Source organism: Lepisma saccharinum, chromosome 29, assembly GCF_977018435.1.
Source record: "Lepisma saccharinum chromosome 29, izLepSacc3.1, whole genome shotgun sequence".
NCBI lineage: Eukaryota > Metazoa > Arthropoda > Insecta > Zygentoma > Lepismatidae > Lepisma > Lepisma saccharinum.
Genome location: NC_139257.1, coordinates 47,837,138 through 47,850,516, shown reverse-complemented (window position 1 = coordinate 47,850,516; position 13,379 = coordinate 47,837,138). Strand labels below are relative to the sequence as shown.

Below are 13,379 nucleotides of genomic sequence, written 5' to 3'. Positions count from 1 at the left end.
GGATCATTCTTCATCAAGACAACGCCAGCTGTCACACATCTCGTCTAACAACCGACTTTATGAACAGTCAAAAAATCGAATTGATGGGTCATCCGCCATACAGTCCTGATTTGGCACCCAATGACTTCTTCTTGTTCCCGAACGTCAAGAATAAATTGCGTGGACAACGATTTTCGTCGGCGGAAGATGCCGTTGATGCGTTCAAAAACCATATTATGGAGGTGTCTCAAGAAGATTGGAAAAACTGCTTTGACAAATGGTTTGAACGAATGCAAAAGTGTATTGACCATAAAGGAGAATACTTCGAAAAACAATAAAGCAGTTTTCAATGCCAAATTCCTGTTTTTTCATTGTTACGCTCAAAATATAAATAGTGACCCTCGTATAGTTACAATTCATTATTTTCTTGTCTAATAGAAGACGGAGATAAATAAATACCTGGGCACCACCGGGCAATCAGCTAGTGCATAATTAATCCTGAGAAAGCATGACATGACCATTTCAATGTAATCATAGTCATGGATTTCAATAAAATTAGTAAGAAAAATAATTTAGGCAATGTTTGCTCACCTTCATTCCAAATAAAGCTTCTGCCTTCCTATAATATGACTTTGTGTATGTAGGGAAATGCAGCACCATATGTTCAGAATCTTCCAAGGCACTGTAATTTATCAGAAAAGAATTGAAATAATATATGTTCAATTGCATCTTTCATGGAATAAAAATACGTACTTAAAAGGTAAAAATGTTTATCTTCCTACTTTAACCCTTAGCAAATATTTAACATTTTTAATCCATCTTTTAGAGTATTGGAGCAGATGGAGGAAGGTTCTGGAAACATGACTATCCACAGATTTTAAAACACAACAGGTACTGACCAAGGCAGTTTTATTACAAACTAAAAACACTTTACACATCATGTAAGAGGTGTTCGCCACTCTCTTCAGAGTAGTTGTTAGATCTTCTCCTGTCAAGCAGACTAAAAAGCATGTGCAAGTGAACAAATTCTTAAAATACCTTGCAGTTACTTAAATACAATTTTAAATTTTGCATTCTTTCATTCCACATTTAGTTTTTTGTGTATTATATATTTTGTATTTTGTGTGTTATATTCAGGGCTTTAAGACTTGTGTGTATGAGTATAATGTGTGTGTGTGGACCTATGTGAAATGACTTAGTGTACTTTGGGTATAATATAATAATAATGTATAATTTTAAATGTATGGTTGAGTGGAAGAAAAGGCTTTGTACGGCCTTAACTCCGCCATTTAAAACAAGGCATTAATAATAATAATAATAACCCTATATCTGGGTCTTCTTCAGATGAAGAACTAAAGTAAAATCAACCCTGACGTAGGGTAGAAACTTAACATGCAAAGCATTTTTGGTTTATAGTAAAACTGCCTTGTCAGCACCTGAAGTGTTTCAAAAACAAATGTTAACTCTGTTAATGACTTTTATCAGTATACAGTTTATTGTGTCAAATTCAATGTATATTGTAATGAACCATACATGTGCACAATATACAAGAGTATCCAAATTCCATTTATCCAAAATGGGCACAGTCCCATCAAATTTGAAAAAACAACATTTTTATTTAGTGTAATTGTAAATAAAAAAACAGAAACAAACTATCCTAACACTGAACACATCAAAACCACATTTCTACTTATTTATGTTACAAGGGTTGCTCAAAAAGTAATGACCACATTTTTTAGATTGAGAAATGTTTGTTCAGCATAAATGAAATTTATACTTAGAAAAAGTGCATGCTTCACTTCGTATGTTATTTTTCTACAAATTCTCCATTCAGTTCTATCGTCTCGTGCTATCGCAGAATGAGGGAATGTCTGCCATCCCCGTATCAAGTCCTATCTTGTTCTCGTAATCATCTCTTGACAATAACACTTTTATCACCTTCAAATCTTGTTCTGTGCACTGCGACCTTCATTGGGACGAACAGATATAAATCTGATGAGCAAGATCCAGGTTGTAGGGTGGATGGGGGAGCACAATGCCTCCATTGTCCTCAGGCTTGTGCGCAAGTGTGCATTGTCATGGAGGAGCAAGATGTCTCTGGGATTCCTGTTAGGTCACACTCATCAGAGTTTCTTCTGGAGTTTGCGGAGGCTACGGATGTAAGTGTAGGCCATCTCACATTAGGGCAGAACATCTGTAAGAATAACTCCATCATATCCCAAAAGATGGTTGTCCCAATTGTCCCAATCACAGCAAATCATCCAGCTCCGCTTCTCGCCAATTTGACGTTTTATTTACCTTAGCCCAGCGTCAAAATGTACTCCTATTGAGTGCAGAACTCCTGGGACGGAACACAAGTGCTTGCGAATGTTTGCCACCATTTTGATTTCCACCAATAAAAATTTAACGATGGCTTGCCACTTGTGGTGAGTGTCTATCAGTTCTGCCACTCTAACAGACTGCTACAAAAACACTGCATGTCAGAGGACCATGAAATTATGCACACATATGTGCAAGATATCCAACTTGCTTGATACAAATTCTTCCCTTAATATCTTCCTTCTTGAGAAAAAAGGAAAAAAAGACGAGCATTACTTTTTGAACAATCATTGCAAAATGTTCAGCATGTAACTGTGCACTAATTACAAACTCCTTGCCACTTGCGGAAGTTAGCAGTTTAAGAATTACAACTAAATAATACATTAGACTAAGATTTCACACTTAAAGTACATGAACCACAATTTTCACTTTACCTTTTGTAATTTTTGAGATGATAGTAAGAGTAGCTCCGATTGTTCCAAAACCTCCTCTCCTTGGGGAACTTCCGTATGGCTCGGTTCAATATCTGGATGGCAGCTTCATGGTCACCTAGCATGGCTTTCTGGTACGCCTTCTCCCCCATGTCCTCCACAGCCTCCATCAGGCAGAAAACTGGAAAAAGCAGAATTGCATCAGGCAATTCATCCTGATTATGCAAAATAAATAAGCCTTTGCTCCAGTCTCATAGACCATAACAAGGAAAAACTGATAATGTACCGATGCAAGCCACCTGGCAAGTCTTGGTCTGTTGTGCCACAGAATTTAATTTATGCACAGTGGTTATTAGCAACTTAGCATATTTTACAGCACATGCTTCTACATAGATCATGCTCATCATCTCATTTCTAGGCAAAAAGGCTTAAACTCCGTACATAGAATGCTGTTTGTAGACACCCATATTTGCAGAGAATTAAAGGTCAAAATTTCGGTGCAAAAACTAAAATTCCAGTTCAAAAGTGGCAATAAAGTGACATTTTGTAATTATAATGGTAAATAAAATCTCAAATTTGCATGCACAATTCCAGTAAAACATTCATAACCTTCACCCATGTGAAATGAAAGGAAATAAGAAGCTAAAGTGGAAACAGGTAGTGGTTTGGATCCCACTTTAATGCCATGTCAAATCCCTACTAGCCTAGCTGTGATTCTCTGGCTTCTTGGTGTCTGAAATACAGAGCTGTATGCAGAAAATCTCAACTTAAAATAAATGTTGAGAAGAGGCTCCAATGAGCTCCTATAGAACGAAAGAAAAGTTCTGGGTAATTATTTGCAGAAAGAAAAACCATGCAATGCATTTTCAAAAATGAGATAATACAGAAGGTTGATCCGCGTATATGTGTCCGATTTTGAACCGTCACCCCTGTGTACAGAATAGACCGATCCAAGCGGTTAGAAGCATGGCAGGACGGTTAGAGCCTGTAGTATCGTGGCACTATCACGAGTGTGTGTTGTGTGCATCATGGCTCCACAGGTGAACTGTTTTTGGGAAGGGTACGTAGTTGCACTTTTCCACGCCAAATATTCGGTGTCAAAAATACAGAAACAGTGCAAAGAACATGGATGCACATTGGGTTCGACGACCATCAAGAACATAATCAAGCAGCATCAAAACCACGAGGTTCCAGCTATTCAGTCGCCCACCAGGGGGACGAGGAAGGGAGCGTGCACTGCAGTGATGTCACCCGTGTCTCGGAAGCTGCATCGAATGGCACTAAAGGAAACCTCCCGACGCAACGTGTGATGGCCACACAACTCCACGTGGCCCAGTCAACTGTGAACCACACCCTGTGTGAGAAATTAAACCTCCGGAAGGATTTAAAAGCCGTGAACATTACCTCAGTGAGGCCTATCAGTGTAAGGTCTCATCACATACATCTCGTTCTACTAAGAACTTTCTGCCACATATGGCGACAGACATCGGCATTCGGGGTATTACATCTCACGATATACTGGTGAAGTCACCGGATGTGAGTCCCATGAATTTCTGTGGGTTTGGTCTACTGAAATGGGCACTTTCCTCTCATCGTGTCACCACTCTCCGAGGCCTGTGGAAAGCCTGTCAGGAGGAATGGCATAAGATTCCACTTCCTGTACTTCGTCGTAGCCTCCTATAATGGAAGTTACGGTGCAGGGCTATTGCCAAGACACACGGTGATCACATTGAGGCCAACCGATGGTCATCCTGTGGACTTTCATAAGGTAAGTGCTACAAAATCGGACACATATACGCAGATCGACCTTCTGTATAATACCTTATTTTCTCTAGCTAAACTGATAACAATGCATATAGAAGGTCGAATCATTGATTGATTGATTTAGTTTATTTTACTTCGCATTTTGTGCCTCTTGGCTAATTTGCGAAGATGGGGATGAGTGATGAAATTGATGAATGGACATTCACAAACAACCAAGCCCGACCAGGATTCGAACCCGGGACCCTTGGCGTCGCAGCGCGATGTGCTAACCACTCGGCCACAGGGTCGGGCAGAAGGTCGAATCAAAAAGTAACCAAACTCTGGGTGGAAAAAATACAATTTCTGCACTAACTTCTAACCAGTGCTCAAAAAATCTTCTTCAGGGATAGGCACCAGCTCTGAAATTCAGGCACCAGGGGACCACCTACTGGCAATTGTGCACATTGTAAGAAGTTGAGCATCACCGTATTCAAAACATCGCTAAATCATGTGAGAAAGCAGAAAATTAGGGGTTGGGGGACAAGTAGTAAGGAAGAGTTACTGACTCGATGAAATGTTCACAACGTTGATAAAAAATCATTTGCTAACTTACGCTGTACTGCAATTTGAACTTAGAATCTTCAAAATTTCGTACATGCAAACTTAATAAAACGGTAATATTACAGCAAAAGATCACAGTCGAGCCCTTTTTCTAAAATTATACAGAATTTATTATTATTTTAAATGAAAAAAATACATTTTGGCCAAATATGAAGAAAATCGGAGAGGGGTCCGGTCATCTTAAGTTGTTCCTGTTTTTGTTGTTGGGTTAGGCAGGCTAGGTTTGGGGCTTGATTTGAATAATGTCTCTAAATGCTTTCGTAGTTAGGTTAGGTATATCAGGTTTAGGGAACTCAGCATTAAAATAACATCTTCAAATGCTCTCATTGTTATATTAGTTGGGTCAAGTTTAGGACTCCTTGCATTAAAGTGATGGTTCAAAATGCTTTCAACGTTGAGTTAGGTAGGTTAGGTTTGGGTCTCAGCATTAACTCTTTCACTGCGGAATTCTCTGGCACACAATATCCCTTGGCTGCGTAATTAAATTTGAGAATATATTTTTTTTATAAACAAATAGTTTTCACAATTACATTGCATTATATATGAGAGAGAACTTACAAAAGTCATTCCTTGCACTTGAAAACCATTCTGTAGTCCCTGGTGGTATGATATTTTGAAAAATTTGGAAATTTTGAAAGAAAAACCATTTTTTTAAAAACAACAATTTTACAGACATTTTTTTAGAAACAAAAATTTTACACAACTGCATTGCAAAATATGTTATAGAGAACTTACAAAAGTCATTCCTTGCACTGGCAAACCATTCTGTATGTAGTCCCTGGTGGTATGATATTTTGAAATTTTGAAAAAAAAAAACATCTGCTCCATGATGTTACGGACGGCGGTACAAATTCTTCATCAGACACTACACAATCACTGTCACCACTTGAAGTCTCATAAAAACTGTCGCTATTATCGTCACAACTTAATTCACCTTCTGATTCTGAGTCGGCAAATAACAGTTGAGTAACATCTATATCAGACAAGTGTTGACGACTTGACGAAGCCATGTTGTTTATATTCGAACATGCATTTGAAACTGACATGTCGGAGCACTCAACGCTCGTATGTCAAAAATAATTCTAAACGGAGGCGTAATTAGCGACATCATATGGATAAAAACAAAACTACAAGTTCAAATAGTTCCAAATACTATCAACAGATGTCAGAAGGCTACTAAAAGCGATGTATTGCGGAAATGCGACACCCGCAGCGAGTGGAAGTATGAAGTCGCAATAATGGGACGTCCGCGGAGCAAGGCACCTGGCGTGCTGTGCATAAATGCGACGACAGCAGCGAAAGAGTTAAAATAAGATCTCTATTTTCATTGTTGGATTATATGGGGTAGGTTTAGGGCACTCGGAATTAAAATAATGTTTGATTGAGTGATGGCATGATAAAATTGATTAAGGGGTACTCACAAAGGACACCCATGTCCAGGTCGGGATTCGAACCTGAGACCCCTGATATCGTAACACGTGCTAACCATTCTGCCATAGAAGTTGACATGTTAAAACAATGTCCCTAAGCATTTTTATAGTTAGGTTAGGTGGATCAAGTTTAGGGTTCTTAGCATTAAATTAACATTTCTAAATGATATCAACAGCTGATCATGGTATCGAAGGGTGTCACCTACATTCTAGTCTGTAATGATGCCTTCCCAGACTTGAAGATCGCTAGAATACACAGACGATTATAGCTAAACAAAAATCATATTTTCATACATTACACATATCTACTGAATCGAAGCTTTTCTGCAGTAAATATGCATCGGATCTTTATACTGTAGAGACAACATTAAGAGTCATCGTATACAAGGAAAATAAACACCTATATTTTCTGGGCAAGTATATTTTCATATTTTATCCTCTTTTGTGAGGCACAACTGTTTAAGAGATAAAATCTATGGTAACAGTTTGGTATAGGCCAAACACATTTCTTCAATTTTACAGGAGAAAGTACTTACGGAACTGAGTTCTGTAGACTTTTGAAAGGTCTTGGAAGTGTTTTCTCCCCTCGTTCAATTTATTCGGCCAGTAAAACATGTATTTTTTGACATTAATATCTCTGCGATGCACAAAAGCTCTTGTCTCCATTACCTTTGACTACGTGAACCAAATGTTCCGTGCTATCGATGACATAACCCCCGGTCAGTGTTTCCAATGATGCCATTGTTTTCCCAGAACATGACAATTTTAACTATGTTTGCCTAACCCAACAGAATCTAATCTAACCTAACCTTACCGTGAATGGTTCGTGGGGCTATCCGTGCATGGTTCATGGGGCTATCCGTGCATGGTTCGTGGAGTTTTTGGAACCCGAATAAAAAGATACAAAATCAGTAACACGAAAGTAGGAATTTTTCAGTTAAGATGGTTTGAAACACTGCATACCCACAGATGATAGACAACGCTAGTCAAGATTTGCCCGCCATATTGCGTGTAATGAAAGTGAAAAAGCAACGAACAATAAATACTCGTAATCCCACCTTAAATAATGTTTCGCAATGCATAATAGGTAAATACGAATGTAAAAAATGACGAAATGAACGAGAGAAATTTGTTTTGTCTATATCAAACTGTTACCAAATCTACAAACTAGCGAAACAGACTGTAGATATTTATATTTTTAAACAACATACCTTATTACTCTAAATATTATGTCATTCGCATATTACATTTCAATCGCTGATTTGAAAAAACTCGAGTGCAATGCTTCCGTTTCGAAGTTGTCTTACAATGGCTTTGACAACTCTTACATTAAAGTTCACATGAAAATACTAATTCATGTGCAATAAATGCACTGCAATCCATAACTAGAAAATAAAAATCAACTTCACCATTAGCACCTAAATTTCTACCTTTGTCCAATTTCAAAACTCGAACCGGAGACACATGAAATAGGCAACTGGTTAACAATTTTGCTAATATGTGTAGAAGTGAAACCCGACTCGTACAAGTTATAAAATTACACTTCCTTTCACTTTATTTTCATTTCTAGATCATATCCAATATTCGATGGGTTAAGTACTAACTACACGTTGCCTGTTATTACATATAAATACCTATAAATGTAGGTAAACAAACTTCTCCTGTACTTAGCCATTTAATCCAGTACAAAGCAATGCTCTCTGGCAATGTTGCCAAACATTATCTAGCAGATTTTGTGCACCCCCCTTTCAAAAAAAAATAATATATATTTAAAATTTTTCTGTCTTTGTCCGATTGTATCAAATTTAAAGAAGGGTCACATATAAAATATTGAAGTTTGGTTGGCAAGTGATAAGAACAGTTGTTGTCGAATGCTAGGTGATAATGAAGTGTTCAAAATCTGCCGGAAAAATACATGTATTTTGCATTAATTCATTACGAAATAGAAAATATTTAGGCGTATACAGAAATACAATCTTTTGTTTGCTAGATTATTCGCAATTTTTCTTGAAAATATGAGAGGTGTGCGATTTTCAATGGAACACCTTAGCATAGTTTGGTTACGTGCTAATTTTAAATGAATATGTAACAATTCTTACCTCCATGATGTAACAGCGCTACATAACATGACATAACGGTTGATTCAATCACACATAAAACAAATTTTAAACAGGATAGTCAGTATAACCTTTAAGTACTAAGCTATAAATTCAATTTAAACTTACATGGTTGAACGCCATTCATCTTGAAGATTCAAAATAAATTTGGATACAAATAAAATGGTTAAGGTATAATTTAACGCTCGATCACAATGGGTTCTTTATTTCACTTGTTTGTTGTATATAAATTTTAATATACATGAATACATCTACAATGTTACGTCACCATTCATTGGCTACCACGAACAAGAATTAACTCGTGTTACAGTTTCTTCACCATGGAATTAAAAGAGATATGCAAAATCACAGTAAAGGGTTTGTCATGTAGACATACTTTTATTTATGTTCGACATAGAGAATGTTCAAGTGGAATGAATTTGAAAGTTATAGATTTATTCTGCTATCTTCTGCTATCCAATGTATTTTATTTACCACCATTCGCATTCGGAGGCAGGCCCGTAGCCAGGAATTCTTTGTAGGGGGGGCGAAGTCAATCCCAGAGGGGGCAAATTTTTAATTTATTGTGTCGCATTGGCAGATATAACAGGCTACACAGAGGCACTTGCCCCCTCCCCCAAAAGAGATAAGTATCAGAAAAGGAATGATATCTTGGAACTGCAACGAACAAAAGAACTTCGAGCAACATGAAATAGCAATATTTCGATAATGACCTTTCCAGATTGCAAAGAATATGAAGTTTAACATAAATTCCTAGGTAGGATAATAGGGACTGTATCTACTTGATATTTACAGGTCGATAATGTTAATAGATGATTAATATGAATCAAGAACTTTGGGCCTCTCTGCAGAACTGATTGAGGGAGCCCTTTATAAATCATGCTTCATAATGATTCCCTCTAGTTTCCAGTGTGCAAGATTTTTACGCACAAAGGAATCTAACGAGAATCTAACAACACCATTGTGTTGTGTTATGCAAGAAAAATAGAATTAATTAAATAATAATGGTTACATATTACCTACATTTTGATGAATTGTGTAAAAATTTGTACCTAATACATTTTTTTTGTACTTGCTAAAACATTAAAACATGGGTCCCTTAGTCCATTACGAACTCTATTTCTTTCAAAGGTGAGACTCTTGAATCACTACAGACAACGTTTGCCTACTGGTTACGTTAACCATTTTGCAAAATATTGTGTGAATTGTATTATATTATAGTTGAAATACATTTTTTTACACCTGACAAACAAATAGGAATCCCCTGATTAATCAATAACTTCTTGAATTATAGTGTCATCAGAAATATTTCATATTAATTTTCATAGAAATAAATTGTTTTAATAGGGTGCAATAATTTCACGGGGCACCATGGCACTCTCTTTAACATTTTTTCCCCATATAGATCGTTTGGCTCCCAGGGCCGACTCCTGCCGCCCCATAGCTATGGCTCTGAACTTGGACTATAAGAAGAGTAGAGAATGCGAGCGAAGCGAGCAAGAAAATTTTACGAAATGTTTTTTTATTTGTATAAAATTTGAAATCGAGAGGGGCAATTGCCCCTCTGTGCCCCTTGCAAGTGGCCTTGGCCGTCTGGTAGAAAAATGCAAGGAACACGTAAAAACTAATTCCATCATGAGTATCCAATTAATTGTCCTGCTATTCTTAGATTTTCCTAGTCTTGTTTTTTTACTTAAATGTTTGCTTCCCCTAGAATGGACTTCTGTCCAAGGTCAGGGGGAGAGGACAATGCCCCCTGTAGATGCGGCACTGTTTATGAGTGTCTCTTCATCAATTTTATGTCATTCTTCATTATTGCGATTAGCTAGCAGTAGTGTTGCCCACGAGACGAGACTTTGGCCTGTCTCGTCTCGTGGAAATGCTGTGAAATACTGTCTCGTCTCGAAAATATTCGTTTGTCTCGGGACACATGATCAATCTCGTCTCGTCTCGAATTTTTAAAAGCCTGTCCCGTCTCGTCCCGTGGGCAACACTAGCTAGCAGTGGCAGAAAAGCAATGCAAGTAAAAAAAATCAAATATCCACTCCCTCTCTCTACCACACTTACACTAAAAGATAGGACTTGGGAAACAAAACTTTAAGCAATTCAAAGTTCATAGCAACACATCCAAGAAAAACATCCAAACACATTAGGCACCTCTAATACAATACTACTCAAAATGTCACAACTGTTCTAGATAATGAAAATTGTGAAATCATTTCCCAAAGTCTAATCTGAAAGCGAATTTCCCCCCCCCCCCCAATCCTGATACATTATACGGAATTCTATACACCCTAATAAATCAGAAAATCAATAAGTGTCTTTGTAATGTTGCTAGAGTAACACATATATAATTGTAAAGATTAGTGAAAATACCAGGTAGGAAAGTGTTCTGTATTTTTCACAGGGGGGGCAGAGCAGGCTCTCAGGGGGGGCAGTTGCCCCCCTGCCCCTCCTCTAGCTATGGGCCTGTTCGGAGGGACACTAGCCCATCCTGAATAGTAAATAAATATTATAAGTTTCATATTGCTCACATGTAACTTCATTGCAATTACAGTATTTAGTGTTTGATATTACAAGTGAGCGATGTATTTAATAAAGGAAGACTGATACGGCTTCATTGCAATTAGAGACTTCTACAAATCAGGAGTTAATCGAGAATTTTCCATGTGGAGAGTAATTACCTTGAGGGTAATCTAGAGCCAAAATGACCATACATTAATCCAATAACAATCAGTCACAGAAGTGTATCATCTCTGAAGAGGAAAGTATGGAATAAACTGCAGAAAAAAGACAAATTTGGGCAAATTTAACCAACAGATTAGGATACTGACACTGCCTCATATCTCTCATTGCCTCCCTCCCATATAGTTGAAAACCTATTTACATATTTTTCTTGTGGCTTTCTTAATTATAAGTATTTGTAATTTTCTCGACTTCCTCAAATTTGCATATTTATAAATTCATGGTGTCATTGTATCAATACCCTCAGACTATGTAGAGCATGAAGCTGTTTCATAGTTAGAAAATACACAAAAAAGGTATACTAAGCTTAAGTATAACCTTACTGAAAATAAAAATAATAATACATTTTTAAAATTCAAATAAACTTCCTGGTATGACAGTTTTTATGGCCAAGGCACTTTTCATTGAGTGACACATGGCCATCATCGCCGTTATTTAGTTTTATAAATTGAAGTTCTTTTATAATCCTTTCAAGTTGCTTCACAGTGTTGAATTTTGAGGGTTCCCTCAAAACGATAGCTCTTACCAGTGGCATAGCACAGTTCTCCCCCTGAAAGTAATAATATATTGGAGACCCTCTTAGTGAAAAAGTTATTGATAATACTACAAGTCAATAGCAATGACAATTACAATAATTTAACTACTGTATAACATATATTGGGCAGACAGACGTACAATAGTTAACTAGCCCCCAACCTCACAGTTGTATGTACTACAGGGTGCGAAATCCTGGGGGATTTCCCCCACCAACAATCTTTGCCTCAAATAATCTCCCCACCAAAAATTTCCTGGGGGGAGAGTTTTTGTTATAACAAACAAAAGTTAAGCAATTACTTTTAATTTCAAATATACTTGACTAAGAATAATATCGAAAACACACAAAAATTAGTGTAGTTGTGAGTATTAAATGCATTCTCTTTCAAGAAATCGTTAACAAATCTACGTCAATACGCACAATAAAAGTAAAGCAAGAATGCAAAACTATAATAACTAGGAATTCTAATTGATTTCTATTAACATAAAGCACAAACTAAACCAAAACTTACACATAACAAAACCAGTTGAACTATTTCATAATTTATTTAATATCTTTGACCAGTTAGTAAAGAAATTAGCTTCTTTGCAATATCTGATATGCATAAAAGTAACAAATTAATTTCCTTTATGTAATTAAAAATAGTAGTATTATAATTATTAATAATAATATATTTTAATTGAGTATTTTTTTACTTTTAATAACATTACAAATATGTATATCATATAATATAGATGTACACATGTTTGTGGGGGAGGGGGTTTGAAGATGAGGAACTTTCTCCCCCCACCAATTTCAATGATTTCGCACCCTGATGTACAAGAACTTAACTTTTACACCCAAAACCCTGCCTTTCTTCTGGAAACTTTATCAGGATGATATGAATCTCTGATAAAGAGATAGAGAGGAAACTGGAAATATTTTCTTTCACTTCAATGGAGTAGTATAGGTAGGATTCTTTCTTAGAGCAGGTTGAGTGGAAGGCTTCATACGGAGAATGAAGAATGGAGAATGGAGAATTTAATTCTTTAATGGAGAATCTTTTACTTTTGTTTGATTAAAAAAAAAATGGGTTATATAAATCCTTATGTAGAAATATATACATAGGAATTCTAATATATACTGTTTTGAGTTATTGCTTCAAGTCCACTTTTTTCACTAATCAGCTAATTGGGACTGGACCTACAGTTTAAAGTGTGATCTGAACCACTATGTGCCTCCACCACCAGGTATCGAACCAGGGACTCATCGATACAAGGCAACTACATTACCACTATGCCATCGGTTTGATTTACTTTGTTATTTAGCTCAACGTTTTTTTCGACTTTTAGCTAATCGTGATGATGAGAATGATGATATTTATGAAGACACTGAAAATAATACTGTTTTGGGAAATTGTTTAAAGATTAGTAAACACTCCTCCTTTGGACCTTGAGTTGGGTTGGACTTCAGACCAAGA

General features: G+C 36.7%; 1 protein-coding gene across 5 annotated transcripts in view; it reads right to left on the bottom strand.

The window, feature by feature from the left end:
- LOC145981232 (stress-induced-phosphoprotein 1-like) overlaps positions 1-8,945 on the bottom strand; it is a 31,364-nt gene extending 22,419 nt beyond the window's left edge. Inside the window, exons 1-3 of one of the 5 annotated variants that reach the window (XM_083114382.1) lie at positions 8,749-8,945; positions 2,733-2,910; positions 571-661 (exon numbers count right to left, since the gene is read on the bottom strand). In XM_083114382.1, coding sequence (XP_082970508.1) covers positions 571-661; positions 2,733-2,910; positions 8,749-8,767 — 288 coding nt within the window. In that variant the 5' untranslated portion in view covers positions 8,768-8,945. The other 4 variants (XM_083114378.1, XM_083114381.1, XM_083114380.1 and 1 more) reach the window with 4 other exon arrangements.
- Positions 8,946-13,379: the final 4,434 nt, after the last annotated feature.